The 22,169-nt window shown below is 33.1% G+C and overlaps 1 protein-coding gene across 1 annotated transcript in view; it reads right to left on the bottom strand.

Moving 5' to 3' along the window:
• Positions 1-16,669, bottom strand: part of LOC145241304 (E3 ubiquitin-protein ligase listerin-like) — a 115,659-nt gene extending 98,990 nt beyond the window's left edge. Inside the window, exons 1-3 of the mRNA XM_080104091.1 lie at positions 16,457-16,669; positions 4,876-5,079; positions 2,572-2,670 (exon numbers count right to left, since the gene is read on the bottom strand). Of these exons, the coding sequence (XP_079960217.1) occupies positions 2,572-2,670; positions 4,876-5,079; positions 16,457-16,510 (357 nt within the window). The 5' untranslated portion in view covers positions 16,511-16,669. The remainder of the gene's footprint in view (positions 1-2,571; positions 2,671-4,875; positions 5,080-16,456) is intronic.
• Between the last annotated feature and the right edge of the window lie 5,500 nt (positions 16,670-22,169).

Below are 22,169 nucleotides of genomic sequence, written 5' to 3'. Positions count from 1 at the left end.
GCTGGCAAATTGTATAAAATGGCACCCAAAAGTTGTTCAGCCATATTCTTCTCAAGCGCTTCCAATCGGTGCATTAGATTATCATCAGGAGCGATTTTGTTGTTATTATTTTCGTTTCCTTTTGAGGCTTGGTGTATTTATAGTTTTATTTTTTTATTGGTTATAAAGGTTAGGGGTGTATTATTTTTAATTTTGATTTTCTTATTTTATAGTTTATTTATTTAGTTTCATGTTAGTTATTAAATACTGTTAGTTTATTTGTCCTGGTTTTAAATGAGATACGATTAAGAAAGGGCTGTAGTTTTTTTATAAGTATAGGTTCTAGTAATTTTAGTCGTTGTGTGCAATTGTTAAAGTATCGAATTTTAGCATTTTTAGTTAAGATATTTCTAATGTCAGATAACTAAGGGATGTTAGGTGTTGTTTTATGGCACTATTGTCAGCTAAATGATAGGTTAGTTGTCAGGAGAGTGTTGTTGTGGTGTGGCCAATGTATGCGTTCCTGCACCCACCTTTATAACTAATAAAAAAAAAAACAACTATAAATACACCAAGCCTCAAAGGAAAAGAAAATGATAACAAACTCGCTCCTGATGATGCACCGATAGAAAGCGCTTGGGAAGAATATGGCTGAACAATAACTTTTGGGTGCCATTTTATACAATATGTCAGCTGAAATAAAAAAGACTGCTCGGCGAATGGAAAAGATATCCAGAAAAATCGGAAAAAAAGAATAACTGTCGTGTTTAATCTAACATGCTTGAATATATATATATATATATATATATATATATATATATGTTTGTGTGTGTGTACAAAATCAAATTCTAGTATATATATTAGATAGTTTTTGACACCAATATGCAGTTAAAGCAAAATAAATTGTTTTAGACAATTCAAAGAATTTCCAACGCTATTAATAATATTTACCTTTATTTGATTTTTATTATTGCTTATGTATAAATTAATGTTTTGAAACATGATGACGATGATAAATATATGACGTCACATCAAAGATTAATTATTTTTTTATGGTAATGTTTTAAGATCTTTCTAAGAAAATCGAAATAGCTCAGTTCGTAGATCATCAGACTGAAGATCTCTAGGTTTGGGTTTCAATTTTTACTCATGGCATATGCTTTTATGAGTAACAATAAATAAGATGGTTTCTTGGCCTTTGAAACAAGATCGCAGTGTAGTATCTGTTCTGATGCTGCATTTCACCATTTCTGTCCTCGGTCAGTAGAGAAGAAATCCTTAATAACTGAGGCAATTTATATTTTTGTTCCTATCCAGTGTGCTCCATTTTGAGGAGCTGGATTTCCCCACATTTAAAACCATTGTGTCTAACTCTGCCTTCGTGGGGAAGCAAGTAACTAGGAAGAATAAAGAAGATGATAAATGCGGTTTCATTCGATTATCGACAAACAATACGCATTCAAAAAGTAGAATGTGTTGATAAAACTTGACCTCATGAAAGACGGTACAGTTTTTTTTTTTCATCCCAAACAAAGTATATTGTCACTTGGAACTGAAGGAGCTACTATTTGTAATTGTGTCTAACAGAGGAATATGGGGAGTTGAGCAGTGAGATGTCTTTTTATATGACATTTAAACTTCTGCAGGTTAGTACAGTCAGGGAAGTAGGAAACAGGAAAGGAATTCCAAAATCTAGCAGTCTGAGGGAAGAAACTATTAGAGTAAAAGGCTTTCTGGCAACTAGGGACTTTAACAGTAGGATTTTGTAGCTTGTTGGGTTAGTCAGGAGGAGGGTATGTATGTCAAGGCGGGACAAGTGCTACTAGTTCATCAGAGCACATTCTATTAAAATACTTGTAAAACAGGCACAGGGATATGACACTGCGATGATGGGACAACGGTTGGAGCTTGACCAAAAGGTTTTAAGGTTTAAACTATTTCTAACTGTTTACGGTTTAAACTATTTTTAACTGTTTAAGAGGGAGAATCTAGTAGTAGTTCCAGCCCAGATGTGGTAACAATCTTCCATGCATTGGCAAATTGTATGTTAAAAATGGTTCCACATATAATGTGATACTATAAACTGCTCTCACCTTGTCAACCAGGAGAGATTAGCTAGGAAATGAACGACAATATGAACATAACAGATCCATTGTGCTACACAGACATAGTGACGCCATGAACAGTTGGTTAGGATAGAGGTGGATCAAAATAGAGAATTTGAAAGAGTCAGTTCTAATCGAGATTCGTAATTTGAAAGATGAGAGGCTTAGCAAAGATGTAAACGCTAACAGCGGGACCTCAATAACCGACACCTACCCACTCATGTTCAACAATTTCATATCTAAATGTCAGTGTTGCCTTTCTCATTATGCATGCAAATTGTGAACTATGTTTTGCACTCAATGACCTACATTTGAATACTAACACAGACAGATGAAGATGAAAAAAATGGAGCATCATAATACATGCATTATGGGGTAAGGTGGTTGTTCAGGGCATAATTTAACTGTAATTTAACTGTTTTTAAACTTCATAGTTTTTCAACAAAAAAAATGGCATATCACAACAAGCATTTATCAAAGAACTTACCAAAACCATTTTGGAATAAATCCTGGGCCAATATGGAAGAACTGCTTTCACATCTTTCTCTTCTTTGTCTTTTATTAACAAATTAAATTCTTGCAGAGCCTGTTAGAAATTTCAAGAGAAAAAAAAAAACAAATCTATTGCACCAATTCATGAAAGATCATACATAAGACACAAGTAACATATATATATATATATATATATATATATATATCGATATGAAGTTTCAAGTTTTACTTCACATGTTTGAAAGACAACTACATGGGATTGATTTTACTCATGAAAACATGAATTTAAATTCTGTTAAACTTTCATTCTTGAAAATTGTTAAATTTGTAAAATTTGTTGTGGAGGAAAGTTATCTCCCTTGAATATAGCTGCCGGAGGGAAGTATTGTGTCTGAATTTGTACTCTTGTCCTTTATATGATAATAAATTAAAAAGAGGACTCGCCCTCTAACTTAGCATGACATCCAAAGTGCATGGACGTCTGTCCGTCTCTTTGGATCTCAGCACTTTCAGAACCCTAACAGACAAAGGCCTTTTGATTTGCCCGATTTGACTAATTTCCAAAGAATGGCCAAGGAACCAAACAATTTTTGTGGTAATTGAGCATAACATTGTATCTTAACTTTCAAACATGTCACTAGAGGATGTCTGCATTTCTCAGCTGAGGTATGGAAGTACAAAATGGAAACAATACCTCTGTTTTCTCAAAACTGCTTACTTATTTTTTATTGCTCATTTTTTTTATCGCATTATTTTTAAATAACTATGTTTATTTAAGTTAATGTTATATATTTTGGTAAACTGTTTAGATATTTAAAAAAAAATAATGACAAAAATATTTAAAAAAAAACAAAAAAAAAACAACGAAAGCATCGCATTGTATTCTAGCTTAAAAAAGCTTTTATAAAAAGTGTTTATTTCATTTATGTAAATATTTTGAAAATATATTTATTTATAGAAACATGAAATATTGTTTTGAATTCTTATAAGATTATTCGTAAACTTTTAATTTTTTTTCAAACATATTTGCTTTTTTTTTTCAAATATAGTTATGCTTATTTGTTTGTTGTTTTTTGCAAGTTTCTGCAAATAAATATTTTTAAAATATCTAATTAGTTTGCCAAAAATAAATAAATAAAAATTGATGAAAAAGTTTAAGAATTCAAAACAATATTTAGTGACATATTCATTGTTTTTTGTATGTTTTTGTTAATAAATATATTTTAAAACATAAAATATATTAACACAAAACATTAATATTTTACCTAAATATACAAGTAAACAGTTTTGAAGAAAAGTGAATATATTGTTTCCATTTTGTGCTTTAATACTTCAATTGAGAAATGTGGGTGTCTTCTAGCGACAAGTTTGAAAGTTAAAGTACCGTGTTATGCTCAATCACCATTTTTGTTTGTATTTTTCTCAGAGCGGCACAGTTGTGGTTAAGGTTCGGAAGAAAGTTGAGACTTTTGTAACTTTACGTTTCTATTCATTCACACATTGTTATTTCATTTCCCTAACAACTCGTGCACTGTCTGTTTTGTCATGAAATATTTGAATCCATTTTCCCCAGTTATTTAATTTATGTATTATATGTCATGAAATATTTGAATCCATTTTCCCCAGTTATTTAATTTATGTATTATATGTCTTCAACCGTAGTCCGTTTTATGTCAAGCTCCTGACAACTGTAAATAAACGTAAATGTTATATGTCAACCAACTGTTTCGTATTAGCTTTCATTTCAGACATGGTAAATTATTGGCTGATACAACAACAATACAGTAAAGGTTGCCACGTGTGCCAAAGATATTTCTAAAACGATATAACGAATTTCTAAATATTTCAATTGTACATTTATAAACATGATAAAATATAAATATAGGACAAAATTTGAATCTAAGTTTTGATAATTAAAGAAAAAAAATACATTGGAAATTATTATGGTGTGTCCACCTTACGGATAATAAACTCTTCCACTCACTATAAAGACAGCACACAAGTTGGCAGCTGAACTGATGTATACTCACACTTTTTATTTGCTGTATTTAATTGTTTTTTATTTTCTGTTCAATATATTCCATTTCCATTAAATACGAAGTTGTGTCTTTCTTCCAAACCTTAACCACAACAATAATCTTCTAGTGTGAAGGGTGGAGGACTTTATAGATTGAGAAGGGGAAGCTAAAACTCTAGCATCAGTCTAGCAATATAATACATGTAATACTCAATGTTGGTTTAATATGACATTAATTTGTTTTAATTAAATATCATTAAAAAAAAATATTGGTTTCCGTACCTTAATTTTAGTGATGCTGTCTTTTTTGGACAATTTCCTCAGCAGGACCCTCAGTTCAGCATCGAGACTCATGTCTCCAAGATTGTCAAGATCTGCAGCTGGTACATAGGCAGGCTCACCAGAAAAAGTACCAAATCCAATAAAGCCTTGTTGTGTGGTTCCTGATTCACTGAGAAGCTGGGCTGCCTGTCTACTGCTGGACGGCTACGGTAAAAAAAAAAAAGAAGACAAATCAACATTAGATTAATAAAAGTAAGATAAGAGGCTCTGTGGCAGAAAAGCAACAATTCCAATCGTGTTAAAAATATATATAGTTAGAAGCAGGTGTCAAATTATTAAACAGAAATTACATCACGTATTTAGGACAGGACAGATTTTCAAGGCAGTTGGAGGTGAGAAAATGGACAGATGACATGCATACAATGTAGAAATTCAAGCGAATATTTCCTAGAGATCTGTCTGTTCATTGGACATTTTTAATGCTAAGTAAGCAGGAATTAATTTTAACCCGTCTTTTAGAAGGAACTGATTTTTGACTCTTTTTGTGTCCCCTTCTGTGAACAAACTTTTCTCCTCAATAAAACCTTTGAAACTGCAACAAATCTCCATTGTTTGATACATGAGTTTTATTTGCCCAAGTTAAAACAGCTGATCAACAGCCACTAGAGAATGCAACAATGCAGGTAACACACACACAAAAAGTGGCAATTAAATAATGAAAACCAGACTGCGTGTACAGAAAAGACCTTATTGATTTGTTTCAATTGCTCATTAGTGATAATGCACAATTGTGTAACAATAATGCACAATTGTAGGTTTGCTGAAAAGACTATGTGCAAGCGGTTTGTTTAACATTTATTCATCAGAATGTTTCTGCTCCATCACTTCCAAAGGGTCATCCGATGTTTTAAGCTATGTCCTCAAGTGTTGAACCATTTGGATTTGCAATTTGAGGGTGCTGGCAATGGTCCTGTTGTCCACTATTCAATGAAATATGTGTAAGACATACTACATAAACATGAATAAAATACTATGAGTGTGAAATAAATTCATCTGGCATTGAAATATTGAATAACAAGATTTTCTATCTTATTTTACGTTTGTACAGCGTGTATATATATATATATATATATATATATATATATATATATATACTGTACAAACGTAAAACAAAATAGAAAAATCCACTCTTTCAAAAATTTACTTTCACCATGACTAATGTTTGTTCAAAATTTTTTTTAAATTCCAAGGCGTGATTATTGAGAAAAGTGTGAACAAATGAAGATTAATAGGTCCCATCTCTCCTTTGTGTGTGTGTTTGTGTGTGTGGTGGGGGTGGGGGGTCAATAAAAAAAAAAATGTGTTCACTTCTGAATTTGTGACACCACTTTCATTTTTTTGTTTACATTGCTTTTGTAGCCTTCAGACCTGTAAGGGGAAATAACCAAAATGATATTGAAATTTAATCTTAAATCATTAAATGTAATAAACATTAATTGTGCATTAGGATACTAATGCTACTTCACCCTAAAACGAAAATCAAGATTGAAATTCCTACCTCCATTCCCCGATTATGTGTAAATACCTTGAAAAACTTGAGAGTAAAAAGGAAAGAAAAAATATTTCAGACTTTAAGGAAATCAGTTCCATATATAAATTTAATGTAAAATAATCACTGACTTTCTAACCAGATATGTAACGTAGTGCATAAGAGGGCATATGAAAATATCAGCAGCAGCGAAGGAAGGATGGCTGGCTTGCAAACAGATTAGTAGCAACACCAGCAGTAGCCGAAAAATGCGCAATCTGCAAATTCGGAAGTGTGCGCGAGAAGAAAAGGGGGGGGGAGAAGAAAAAATGCATCACATGGTCGATAGGAAGAAGAGTGGATTTGAAAAAAACGGACGTGTAAAGGACGACAATGGGTCAGCTGTGATCAGCATGCGGTCAGAGGAAGAAGAAAAATGTACACCAAGTAAGATGGACGATGGCGAGAGACTTAAGTCGTGTCAAGACAGGAAAGTAATGGTAATGAAAACTTTAGTTAAAAAAACACACAAAAAAAATTTGCGGAACCGGATTTTTATTTATTTCTTTCCAGTTTTATATTTTGAATTACTAAAGTAAAATATTATTTTTTATGAATTACTAAAGTAAAATATTATTTTTTATGAATTACTAAAGTAATGTTTTATTTTTTTGAATTACTAAAGTAAGGTTTTGTTTTTATGAATTACTAAAGTAAGGTTTTGTTTTTATGAATTACTAAAGTAAAATATTATTTTTTATGAATTACTAAAGTAATGTTTTGTTTTTATGAATTACTAAAGTAATGTTTTGTTTTTATGAATTACTAAAGTAAGGTTTTGTTTTTATGAATTACTAAAGTAAGGTTTTGTTTTTATGAATTACTAAAGTAAGGTTTTGTTTTTATGAATTACTAAAGTAAGGTTTTGTTTTTATGAATTACTAAAGTAAGGTTTTGTTTTTATGAATTACTAAAGTAAGGTTTTGTTTTTATGAATTACTAAAGTAAGGTTTTATTTTTTTGAATTACTAAAGTAAGGTTTTATTTTTTTGAATTACTAAAGTAAGGTTTTGTTTTTATGAATTACTAAAGTAATGTTTTGTTTTTTATGAATTACTAAAGTAATGTTTTGTTTTTTATGAATTACTAAAGTAATGTTTTGTTTTTATGAATTACTAAAGTAATGTTTTGTTTTTATGAATTACTAAAGTAAAGTGTAACGGCACCATTAAAGATAGATAGCAGTTGAGTTACATGTTACAAATAACATGTAACAATTTTCTGGTGTTTAATGTTCAATTATTTTTTTTTTCTGCTGACACCCAGATAGACTTAAGGAATTTTTTATGAACTAGCTTTTGAGGTTATTGTTTTCTTGTTAAAAATCTTAGACGTTTGCATTTATTAGAAATCAGTCATCTGTATGCATTAAGAATTTTGATTTCATTTTCCATGCGTTGAATATTCCTATAAATCTCCTTGGTTATATGCCCGTAAATATTAATTAGTTAGAAAGTTCTGGTCCCAAATTGGTGGTTTCTTTGCGTTAAAATTTATCTGCAAAATTCACCAACTACTTTAAATTTTAAAATAATTGTCCTCTTTTTCATCAAGTTTTTCAGGGTACTTACATGTGTGACGTCAGAGCAAAGCGAACATTCAATCTCTCTACTTACTCTTTATATATATCTCGCTATCTCTCTCTTTTTCTAAGACCTAATCAACCAGATAACCCCCTCTCTCTGTGAATGATGTGGCATGGCAGACACTTGGCTGAGGGAAATGGGACAGAGGTTGGGTGTGAATATCGCCGTAACGAGCGGAAATACGTTGTCATGGCAACCAGACAGCGAACATTTGTGGCGGGAAAAGTGGACCACGAGGATTTGAAAATAAAAAATAAACAGTTGGCGAAAAGAAGCGAGATAGCCCGGTGTACAAACATTATCTCCGAGAATCGAACCTCATCGAAGATTGGGATTTGAATCAATTGAATTGCGGATTATTAGTCAAATACAATCGTATTGTCGATTGAACTCAACATTTAATCTGATTGAGATTTGAATTAATTAAACTGCGGATTATCATTCAAATACAATCGTATTGTCGATTGAACTCATATATTCTTCTTTGGAACTAAGATTCGAGGAAGAGATAGACTTTCGCCATCTCAACTTTTTTTCTTGGATATTGTGTTTGCGAACTGATGATCTGTGTTTACCCTAACGGACAAAACAGATAAGTTTGGCCTATCTCATGCCAATATCTTTTCTTATCCACAAACTTTTATACATATTGTACTGTATTTGCATGTTGCATACATCTGGCAAACATCCTCAAAAATACGTCTATCTCACTCATTCTTTTTATCGGAGCTTTTCTTCTTCCTTTGTATATAAAACTCTTTCTTGAATTTTAAACTCTGAGTGTTTGTTTCGTCATTCATTGCTCTGTTGTTCCACTCCCCTTAATGATATATTTCGCTGGTTGATCCGACATCCGACGATTAACCGAAAATAATTATGAGATATTGGATATAAAATAAAATAAATTTTTGTGTCTCGATCTGATTGCCAATCAATTCGGTCATCCATTAACCGGGTCGTGACACATGTAATCATCTTAAAATGTAGCATCTCATTTGGGGAAGAGAGATGGATGAAAAAAATCCGCATAGTCTTCATTTACAAATTAGCTCGTTGAATGTTGAAATTACAAAAATGAAATTATCAGTTAAAATAGTTTCATCTTGGATTCTATATTTACTGCAAACAACAATAAAATGCAAAGTGTCATGACCCATCTCTTTATTAAACAACTTGTGACGATATCTCATGTGTCATATAAAATATCATATTCAGAATAACAATGTATGACCAGCATTATAATAATGTAAAAGTATTTGTAGAAGTTATTTTCTAATTAATTGAAAACAAAAGAAAGTAAAGATCATTATTTTAGCAATCAACAGAAATTTATTAGTCTTAGCTGTTTCTGTTCTGTTTACCTGCTTTTCAGCTGATTACAATAATGGTTGTCTTCAAGTCCAACATAAACAAGTTCTTGATGAGCCATACCCTTAAGCAATCGAATATACCCACTATTAACCATGATCAACCAGATATTGTGCCATTGACTACTGTACACTCATTAACCGTTATCCTCAAGTGGGCTCTGGGCCTTGATAAGTGACGACTCCTTTGTTAAAAAAAAAAAAAAAAAAAAAAAACTTCAGCATTTCAAAAGGAAATGCTATGTTAATTACATGTGTAGAAAAGAAAATGCTTTTTGGAAAACTATTGAGCCCCCCCCCCCATGCTGTCAATGGAAAAGTAGAAATGAAATTCTGTTTTGCGTAACGAACGCTAAAAAGCTAATGGTTGTAATTGCTTGCCCTCTTTTTCTCTGCTTCATTGGAATTCACTTCCAAAAGCAGGAAGGTGTGAACTGAAAAAATGGGTTTAAAAAATTTATGCATGCCCATATACATGCGTGGGTGTGTGTGTGTAAGAGGACAACTCTACAACCTATATACCCAACAAATTTTTTATCTACAGACTCGAAATTTGGTATATAGGGTATACAGACATGTGAAAAACTTGTTAATTAGTTTTCATTCAGAAATAAAGGGCTGCTAAGGGGTCAAAATTGAAAAATTGGTACTTGGGGAAAAGTCATCAGATTTTTATCTGTTTGTCAACTGTTTCACGACTGAGCATGTGCAAACGTGCAAATTATTCACATGACAGCTTCCTTATGTTAAGAATAAGTAGGTTTGAAAACACTTTTTAAAAATCGTAACCTAATGGTTATCATACTTGACTCACTGTCTTTAGGGTTTAGTTTCCTTCTCAGCTCAATTATTTTTTTTTTTTACTTACAAGAAGTGAACTGGTTAGAAAAAATATATTCGGATGTATAATACTTTCAGTTTGTTTCCGTATATTTTACTTCATTTTATTTTAAAAATGCTCTGCCGAGGTTGCTCCAGTTCTGTCCAAACTTTACAATAAATGCCTTAACGAATCTTGTTTTCCCGACTGCTGGAAAACCGCCTCTGTGGTACCAGTCTTGAAGAATTCTGGTGAAAGAACTGACCCACTAAATTATCGCCCCATTAGCCTCCTCCCGCTTTTCGCCAAAATATTTGAATCCTTAGTTAATCAAGCCCTAGTCCAGCACCTAACAGCTGCTAAACTCCTGACTGACAAACAATATGGATTCAGGCAAGCCCGTTCAACAGCAGATATCTTAACTGTAGTTTCTGAACGTATATACCGTTCATTGGATAAAACAGGGGAGGGTAGAGCAGTGGCCCTTGATATATCTAAGGCTTTTGACAGGGTATGGCACGATGGTCTTCTAAGGAAAATTAGATCATATGGAATCACTGGAAGAATTCATAATGTAATTAAATCCTTCTTAAGTAATAGAAAAATCAAAGTTGTCCTCGACGGACATACATCCAAACAATGACATAAATGCGGGAGTACCTCAGGGGTCTATCCTTGGACCTCTATTATTCCTGACATTCATGAACGACCTCCCTGATAAAATTGTTTCGGAGATGGGTATATTTGCCGATGACACTACTCTCTATAACAGATATGAGGGGAAAACAAATGAACACATATCCAAGAAAATGGCAGAAACACTAGAGGATGACCTCCAATCCGTAGTGGAATGGGGACAAAAATGGTTGGTCACATTCAATGCTACTAAGACTAAGCTTGTTTCCTTCAATAACTACAAGAAACCTTCTCTACCACCAATAGCAATGGCCAAGAACACATTGCCTGAAAGTACTTCTTTTAAACTCCTCGGCCTAACGTTTACAGGGAATATGAACTGGAATAGATACATTGAGAGCATTGCCAAGGCTGCTGCAAGGAAGGTTGGCTCCCTCTACCGTGCTAGAAAACTACTTACGCCTGACAGTATCCTATACCTCTATAAGGCAACCATTCGCCCATATATGGAGTACTGTTGTCACATCTGGGCTGGTGCATCTGCTGCTTGTCTCTCGCTCCTGGACAGGGTTCAAAAAAGAGTTGCCAACCTGATAGGTCCTGAACTGTCATCTAGGCTTCAACCTCTGTCCCATCGACGAGATGTTGCATCCCTCTGCCTGTTCTACAAATACTTTAATGGTGAATGCTCTGACGAACTGCAAACACTTGTACCTCCCCGACGTAACTACCCCCGACAAACCCAACAAGCTACTAAGTCTCATCCCTTTACAGTAGAGATCCCTAGGTGCAAGAAAGCCCTTTACTCCAATAGTTTCTTCCCCAGAACTGCGGGTCTTTGGAACTCCCTTCCGGGATTCTGCTTTCCCAACTACAATGATATGCAGAAGTTCAAGTGTAATGTTAACAAACATCTTTCTACTCTTCTCCCTTCATAATGACCCCGCTAATTAATTCCCTAATAGTAGCCCCCTGCTTCAAAGTGGCACTGTGCCTTGTTTGGGATGAAAATTGAATAAAAAAAATTAAAAAATATCATATTTAAGCGTATTTTACCATCAGGCAATGCCGGGCAGCCTGCTAGTATATTAATAAAAAACATTCCAGGTATTACCAGGATGTTGATGTAACTGGAGTTAAAAAAAAAAGAAAAAAAGAGGATGCCGAATAGTAAGATTGCAATCAAACGCATTTCAGGTGAAAACATTACGTACTTGCATGTCATGTAAAAGTAGTATAATAGGCACTGCCAACCGAATGTGAAAAAAGAAAGCATGATTCCGTGACATCAGACTTGTTTTAACTCTAGGAACTATGGAAAAGCAGAAACGACTTAATGATTTTTTTAAATTTTTGTTTACCTTCTTCAAACTGCAATTAATAATTAATCCGTTATAATTTTGTTAGGTTTTAAGATTTACACAGTTTAATGATTAATAATATTATAAACATTTGTATATTAAATATGAAATACGGTTTTACTGAATGTTCATTTGGTTAACTACCGGCTTCCATATTTTGTTCAGTAAAAAGAGACAAACAAAATATGGTGGGGGGCTACAAAATGCTTAATATTTGTGCAATAATATTTTCAAATCGGTTTTAATCTGGCGATAAAATAGTTGACAAGAGCCATGTTTATATTAAAACTTAATATTAAAAAAAAATTAAACACAATTAATTAAAAATCTATGTTGTAACCGAACATTTTGAAATAATGGAATTTTAATCGTTTTAATCTTTTAAAAATTAATTAATTTTTAGGAAGTTTCTTTTTATTGGCAATTCAACTGATTATAGTATATATTAATTAGAAAAAATGCTATTTAAAAAAAAAAAAACATAATATCAAATTTCTATCAATTTTTTACTTGCAACTTCAAGGTAAGTTTTTGTCCAATACGTGTATTTAAATTTAAAAAATATACATATAAATGTTTTACTTATTTGAACCTTTATGTTTCATAATAAATAGAAATTTCGATAGATTTAAATATATTTTGATCAAATTTCGAAAAAATAAATAGGGGTGGGGGCACGCACTAAATAAAAAATATTTCCCCGCGTATATTTTCCGGAAACTGCGTTTTATATGTAATTTCATGAAAATCTGACCATTAGTTGATTTTTGCTAGATTTATTAAACACGGGTATGTTTTCATGTTCGAAATGCTTACTTACTACATGGGAACGGTATTTTAAAGCGCCAATTATGTAAACACGGTTTTCGTCTTGCAATTTCATTATTTTCGTACGATGAAAAAAATTTAAAAAATTATTAGGCTACTGGTTTATTTTGCCCTTCTTTTAAATGGTACAAAAGTTATAGCGATAATATTAATTTATAATAATTACATCATTTTACATATCGGGGGGGGGGTAATTCTGTGGTGACTTTTTGAGGTCTCTATAGTAAAAATTTCGAAAAATAATCTAGTACATCTCGTTTTTATATAAAATCATTACTACCCGTCGATATTTTGTACTTTTAAATGGCGGATTTAAACTGAAAGCAAGGGAGATAAGTCAGTTTATCATACAGAATTGGTTGCAAAGAAGTTCTTTGAAAGAACATACGATAAAACCCTATAATTCGATACATATTACTTTTACTTGTAATTATTTTTCTATTTGATTCATTTTTCGTTAGTCTTGGAAGTTATACTAATTTCGACATGATTCGAGCTGAAATGCATTTGTTTCATATCCCACTAGCGTAAAAGCACCTAAAAGAGTGATATAAAAAATTTAAGTTACAAATATCGGTTCTTTGCAAATTAATAATTTTCTGTAGCCATAGTTAAACGTAAAAACGAATGGTTACTTTGCTCAGCAGTCAGCACCGATATCTACAACAATTCAAAATTTATATTCGGCATAAAATTTCTTCAGCGCAAATATGTCACAAAATGATAGACAAAGCAAAATAAATTGTTTTTGATTAATTTCACAACTGTAATTTCTTTAGCAATAATTCATGTCGCCAACAACACGACGTGCGATTCGAATAATGATTATAATAAAGCGCAATATGGAAATATGTTTGTATTACGCAATCTCGCGCAATTTGTGAGAATTGGGGGAAAAAATCTGGCCAGTTTCGGGTCAGGTGGGAATACCAGGTTAAACTACTGCATTTATTATTATTATTAATAATAATAATAATAATAATAATAATAATAATAATAATAATAATAAACATTTCTAAATTAATTTACCAAAGTTCAAATAAATATATTAAATTCTAAATTAGTAAATGAATATAAATGTTTTTTTGTCTTTGCGAACTTATTATTTCAATCCTAGAGGAGCGCGCAACTGCTACAACTGTGATTTATAATTTATTTAATTTTGTATTAATGTTTTGTTATTATTTTTATTATTTTATGCGGACATTTTCTGTGTCCATGTTAAATGAATAAGAATAACAAAACTATAATTTCCACAGTGTTAAAACTAAATGTGCAAAAGTGTTGCGAAATATTCCACAAGTCGCAGCAAAAATGATCACGGTTTTTCACACATCAGCTGGAGCGAATGTCGATTTGTATACGTTTTTGCCGTCACAAAATTCTCTTAAAAAATGTCGTTTCTTTTTATATAATTGTAGTTTTTAAACTAGATTACAATTTAAGATGTAGTAGTAATCTAGTTATAAATAACAAAAACAACAAAAACTATTTATCTACTCGTTTGTGATGTATTCAATTAAAAATATTTTAAGATCCGTAAATTATTGGTTATGAGTAAAAATAATAACGAAACGAATTTAACTCCCTCCATGGCGGAAGATATGGCACTAGAGTCGGAAAGTGGGATTGTAGAACCAACCAACGGACCAAACCAACGCCCCTGAAAAAGAGCACGATACTAGTACACTTATTCGTGTTGAAATATTAAAGTTATTATTTAGAAAGCCATTCTTACCATGGGGGGTGTTTTGCACCTAATTTAATAAAAACAGATATCATAAAACTTTAATTAAACTTGAAAATACTATTTAAAAAATAGCGCGGAAGTGCACTAGCACCAAGAGCACCTGCAAAAAATATTTGGGCAGTTCTGTCGGCATTCCCAGTGAAAGCGCATTAGGCGATTAAACTAACCTGTGTTCAAAGAGAGAAGGCAGAACCTAGGGGTGCGGGTGGACCGCCTAGGATTGCACAGGATCAGAAACATATCGCGATCAACAGGGAAAGGACCATTTTTTTAGAAATGGCATCGACTCTTGATTTTGGTGCGAGTGGGGGGGGGTGCCATGGATTCAATAAACAAGATGTTTGCTCCACTCACAACTAATAATTACGAAACTTGAAAATAGTTATAACTCTATTAAATAATGTTCAAGATAAAAAGGTTTAAACGCAAATACGTCACAAATGTGATAGTCAACCAAAATAAATTTCTCAATTGTATTTCCTTTAAAATGTTTTATGCTGTTAATGTAAATTAATGTAAATTAATATCGATTATTATTTAGTTTACAAAAAAAAACAAAAAAACTTAATACTGAGTAACAGGTGATTGATGTGATGTAAAGAGAAAATTTAAAACTTGATGTGTGTGTATGTGTGAAAAAAGAAAAAAAACTCGATTAAATTATATCTTTACACTTGTTTACATGGTCATTTTAAAACTAAAAGAATCGCATAGAATTGAAAATTTGCGACGTTGAAAACGTAACGTACACAACCTGGATCTTGGTACTCATGCAGAGAGTGATCCGTGCTGAAATAATAACGTTATTATTTAAAAAGCCATTCTTAACATGGGGAGGGAGAGGGTGTTTTGTAACCTATTCTGTACTTTAACCTTACAACTGAATAAAAAAATATATATAAAACTTTAATTAAACGTGAAAACTCTCTGCATTAGCACCAAATATGTATTGGAAATAAAAATAAGATCAAACTAAAACGAAACACAACTAGGAGCAAAGTGTAGTATACGTTATTACACTTGATCGATTTTGTTCTCGGTTAGTGAAGAAATCCTTCTAGACTGAGACAATTTTTAATTTTCGTCCAAATCCAGAGTGTCTCTTTTTAGGAGACAGAATTTCCCCCCAACATCAAAACTCGACCTTGTGTTTAACTCTGCCCTCGTGGGGAGGCAAGTAAATACGGACACAAGCCTAAATTATTTTGATTTTCTCCATCCAGACAACGCCAAGTAAAAACAGCATTTTTTAAAAATATATTTTAATAAATCTGCATAAATAATAAAATTAACCGACATAAGAGTAAGAAAAAAAATCAAATTTATTTACTAAAAACTTGAGTTAAATGGAAATATTGAAGATTAAGTTTTTATTCATTCTTATTTTTTTTACAAACTTTAAGTTTCCAAAACAATCTCCATCAATCAGATCGATCGAAAATCAATACTGTTGCTAATGTGGATCTCCAACAACAACAAGCAAGACGGTCTTTCCTCGTCGACTAAATTAACATAAAATAAACATGAACACAGCGTGGTCATCTATTAATATTCCATCCAGAAAAAGAAGGGGGGACAAACTGTGTTGCAAAAAATATAAAAAAACAAAATGTCAAAAATCGAACTATAAAAAAATGACACTTACACGAACATTGCCTTTAGTCCTTTGCGACTGTTTTTTAGAGGTATGTGTGGACATGTTTTGTCTTTATTGTTTTCCGGATGAAGCTGCTAACGGGACGGCAGCAGCTGGTAAATAACAAGAAGGAAAATGCGATGAAGTGAAAAAAAAAAGACAGTAAGAAGAGAGTACTAATTCACGTGGATGATGGCGGCGATCACCGCATCAGGAAGTGACGTCTTATGAAATTACATTTGGGAAGTGACGTCACGATTAGTGACTTGAAAAAAGAAATTACATTTTTTTTTTGTACGTCTGTCTGCACTTTTGTTATCGTGCTATTTAAAAAAAAAAAATAGTATCTCCAAGTTAAATTTAAGTTTTACAATATCTTCATTTATTAAATTGTTAGGAAAAAGTACAGAATAATTACAAAACAGCCTCCTCACCCCATGTTAAGAATGGCTTTCTAAATGATAACGTTATTATTTCAGCACGGTAACAAAAGTGCATACGTACTTATATATATATATATATATATATATATATATATATATATATATATATATATATATATATATACTTCTTTCGATTCATCCAGTGCAAGTACAGAATTCAGTCTATTAAAAAAAAAAAAATACATAAACATCTATATGAGGTAGGTATTCGTTAGAGAACAAAACTTCCATATTTCAAAAAATAATTAAATTCATCAACTATTTATTTTTTTAACTAAGAAAATCAAATTTTATGGGGAAACAAGAATTGTGTCTTGCTCCGCCATCTTTAAAATTCATCTCTAGTTACCTCCACCTTAATGATATCTCCGGAAGTATTGATCAAAATAAGCATTGTAATGGCTACAATTTGCTATTAATCGCTAAAAATTGTTACAAAAAATAATTTTATATATATATTAAACTACTTGATCAATTAATGTGATTTTTGAAAATGCGGCATTTTCGTTCCGTGACGAGTACATACATTATATAGTTTTTCTTGTACTTTTTAATTAGGTTGAATTCTGAACTTGCACTATTAATTTTACTTACGTGACTTGAAATAAGAATAATTCTTTTTAAGTAATCCTTCCTCCTGCTCCTTTTTCGAGGGGGGGGGGCAGATACATTTTTGTAATTATTTAATTTAAATAAATTTTCAGAGTACTCTATTAAACAAAGGCCTTATGTCACATTTAGACTTTTTTTTTTTTTGATAAATACTATCTTTACCTTGCACGTGCAAACCGTGTTACATTCTTATGCTTAGGTCTTGTTTTAACTTTCTTGTCACATTGTTTTTGCTGGAGATGGGGCATTCTACCGGATGCCAAACATTCTCCCATTAGTTTAGTTACTCCAACTTAGAGATCTTTTTAAGATTCTAACCGTCCCTTTAAGTGCCATTGTTTGTATTTCTTTTGCACTTGGTCCACCGGGTATATTCACTAGATAGTTTTTGAAATTCTTTTTCATTAACGTGGTTGCTCCTATAATGACTGGTATGATTGATACTTTCTTAAGATTCCCGATTCTTTTCGTGTTGTACATAAGTCGTTGGTATTTTGTTATTTTCTCCCTCTCTGCTCTGTTAAGGCCAGCATCATTAGGGACACTTACTTCAACTAGGGGTGCTACTTTCTCCCTCTTGTCCCATATCAGTATATAGTATGAATCAGAGTAAAACCGCAGTTTAGTGACCTGAACATAAAGAGATGCAAAATTGTGTACAGGCAATAAATATTGTTTTTATTAAATATTAGTAAATGAAAAAGCATTTTAAGTTAAAATCTTTTCAGTATTACGCATGTAATCTTAAAAACATGCTTGAAATGTGTACATATACAAAAATAAACGCTAGAAAAAAATCAATGAAGTTGTCATACAAATGGAAGTTAGAGAAGTAATGGCAATTATTTTAGCATATGTACAAGGCAGAACGATAAAATTGTCGCCCCAGAGAAGACAACATGATTCCATTTCCGTTTGATGAAAACCGGTTTTCTTTTTGTGTTACAGACCATCTACTAGTTTGCCAGTTGTGTACAAATCCCAAGAGCAATAGGAGCCTTCTATCATGTCCAAAAGTGATACAATGTTCAATGAGCGAGATCAGAGATGTGCTGCTGTACAACTCATGCTCTCTACCAATCTAAGTTTACAACAGGACCATTGCCAGCACCCTCAAAATGCATTGCTGGATTGCCACGAAAAATAGGAACGTGCCCAGAGTGATAAAAACAAAGTTTCCAACCACGGTTATGATCTTTGATATAGTTTTAAGTGAGGGCTACATCATGCCACCTCACATCTTCAATGTCGACTTGAAAGTCAACATCAAAGTGTACCTGGATGTGCTGAAGAGTGCGGTGATCCCCTGGTGAAATCAGGTGGCCACTGGCAAACCCTGGGTGTGGCAGCAGGACTTGGCGCTGGCCCACAAGTCCAAAGAGACCCAGGTTTGGCTTTAGAAGGAGTGCTATGACTTTATACCCTTCTCTCACTGCCCCCCCTCTTCCTCTGACCTGAACCCACTAGACTACTTTATTTCGTCATATGTCGAGAACATCACCAACATAACCTCCCACAACACCAAAACCAGCCTGATCTCCGCCATCCGCCAACTATTCGCCAAGCTCCCGCAGGCGCTTGTGTAAATGGCATACTTTCAGTTCCGGACCCATATCAAGGCGGTGATTGAGGCTGAAGGTGGCTACATTGAATAGATGTCAGCGTTACTACATAATCGTTACCTGAATTGATTTTTTCAATAAAAGTTTTGAAATAAAGCTGCAGTGTTGTTTTCTTTAAGGCACCATTTTTATCGTTCCACCTGTCGACTTTAGCATATTCTTTTTAAAACTACAAAAGTAATACAAAAAATTTTTAACTTAAAATGGTTTCTTATCTTATCTTCTATTATATTACATCATATCTGTATAATGGTCTGCTTGTTTTTTCCTTAGTCTGTACTTCAACAATTTTTGAAGGCCAAACTACTTCAAAAGAGGTTAAATTCATGAAATTGGACTGTAAAAAGGCCAATGTGCCCATCTTCAACAATATAATGAAAGTGACCTCCCTGTGATGTATCCACATTTTCTATTATCATCTCCATATATAATATTTTGATTGTAAAAGTTCCCCTCTGGACCAAAGTACTGTAGATTTTCAACAACAAATTCAACTTCAAAAAATAACCAAAGAAAGAAACAGGGAAAAGATCCACCTGGACCATGTTGGAGGTGTGGAAATAAACATTGGTACAATGAGTGTCCCTACAAATTCAAACAATGTGGCAACTGCCACCAGAAAGGGCATAAAGTATCGCATTGTAGAAAAAAATCTGGTAGAAAGTCATCATTAAACTTACGAAAATTGAACCTGAGGAACAAAATATCCGGAAATATGTACAGGTCAAAATGTTTAAAAAGAAAGTAAGGCTATAGTTTGATAGTGGGTCTGACATTTTCATTATTAATGTACAGACATGGAAGAGGCGTGGGAGACCCACTATGATTAAATCATATAAAACGGCAAGAAGCGTCAGTGGCGAAAAAATTATCTTCAAAGGAGAATTATTGACGAATATTTTTTTCCAGAACAGGGCTGAAAAAGCAAGAATTTTTGTCATGCGAAAATCAAACAACCTCTTTGGAACTGATCTGTCCAAAAAGTTTAGACTATGGGATCTGCCTTTAAGCTCATTTTGCCAAAAGGTTGAGGATTCGAATGTGGAGGCAGAAAAACTTAAGAGGGAGTTAAAAGAAAATTTCCCAGATGTATTTTCAGGCGGTTTGGGAAGGTGTACAAAAGCGGAAGCAAAATTTGATGTAAAAGTAAATGAACAGCCAGTGTTCAGAAAGAAATGTTCCATACGCCGCTATAGAACAGATAGATAGTGAATTAGAAAGACTCGAAAACATGGGTGTCATCGGAAAAATTAATCACATTGAGTGGGCCGCACCAACGGTTTACATCAAAAAGAAGAATAAGGAGATTCAGGTTAGTGCCGACTTCGCAACAGGCTTAAACAGGGCATTACAAGATCACCATTATCCTCTTCCGAGCCCTGAAGAGATATTTGCGAAACTGAGTGGAGGGAAATATTTTTCTAAAATCGACCTCAGTGATGCGTACTTACAAGTTCCAGTCAATGAGGAATGTATTAATACCCATAAGAGATTGTACAAGTTTAACAGACTTCCTTTTGGGGTCAAAGTCGCCCCTGCAATGATTTTTCAGCAAATTATGGACATTATGTTAAATGGGTTGGATTTCGCAGTAGGGTACTTGGACAATGTGTTAATGAAAAGCGCTAGCAAAGAACAACACAAAGCTCATATAAACCAAGTATTGAAAAGGATCCAGGATTATGGATTTAAAATAAAACAGGAAAAATGTACATTTTTCATGGAGAAAATAAAATACTTGGGGCAAATTATTGATAAACATGGAAGAAGACCTGATCCAGATAAATCGAGTGCAATAAAGAATATGCCTGCTCCAGAAAATATTGCGTCTTTACAAAGTTTCTTAGGTTTGGCAAATGTATTTGTGCCAAATATGCATAAACTAAGGTCGCTTTTAAATGAACTTTTAAGGAAAGACCAAAAATGGGTCTGGATGCAAGAGTGTGAAGAAGCATTTCGGGAAATTAAAGAGACTTTAATGTCTGACTTGTTTCTGACACATTATAATCCCAAGTGTGAAATTATAGTTGCAAGCGATGCCAGCTCCTGTGGCATAGGAGCATGCATTTTACACAAAATGGATGATGGAAAAGTTAAACCCATAGCACATTCATCCTGATCACTTTTGCCAGCCGAAAAGAACTACTCACAAATTGAAAAAGAGGTGCTAAGCATTATATTTGCGGTAAAGAAATTTCGTTGTTTCCTGCATGGTAGGCAATTTCTGTTACAAACAAACCACAAACCATTATTAACAATTTTTGGATCGAAAAAGGGACTACCACAACATACGGCGAATAGACTCTAAAGATGGGGTACCATACTTCTGAATTACAATTTTCAAATGGAGTATGTACCATCTAAAAAATTTGGTCATGCAGACAGGTTATCGAGGTTAATACTTAAGCAGACAAAACCATTGGATGATATGGTAATAGCAGCCATTCAAGCAGAAATTGAAATAAAAAATATCTTACGTGACACAATAAGAGAACTTTCAGTAACGCTTGATGAGATTAAGAGTAAAGCAGAGATGGACGAATTTATTATATGCACGAAAGAAAGGATCAACAATAACGAACTGAATGAAGAAATTTATTCAATTTGCGATAACGTCCTGTTATATAGCGACAGGGTCATAATTCCTGCGACATTACAGAAAAGAATGCCCAAGGAATTCCATGGAAGACATCCAGGTATAACAAGAATGAAAAGCCTTATGCGCTCTTTCGTTTATTGGCCAAACATGGATAAGGATATAGAAGGAAAAATCAGGGAGTGTAGAGGATGTGATTAGTTATGAAAGCTTCTCCAACTCAATTTGGATCATGGGCAAAACCGGACTGACCTTGGTCTAGGATTCATTTAGATTTTGCAGGACCAATAGATGAGTTCTACTATCTCATTGTTGTAAACAGCCTATCTAAATGGCCGGAAGTATTAAAATGTAAAGAATCCCACATCCGAGATGTAATGCAATTTACATCTACCGAATTTAAACATTTTTACGAAGATTTAATCAAGCACATAACCATTCCGCCATAC

Source organism: Euprymna scolopes, chromosome 20, assembly GCF_053919585.1.
Source record: "Euprymna scolopes isolate OS-2025 chromosome 20, ASM5391958v1, whole genome shotgun sequence".
Taxonomy (NCBI): domain Eukaryota; kingdom Metazoa; phylum Mollusca; class Cephalopoda; order Sepiida; family Sepiolidae; genus Euprymna; species Euprymna scolopes.
The sequence above is the reverse complement of the archived record's forward strand: the minus strand, read 5'-3'. Positions and strand labels throughout refer to the sequence as shown.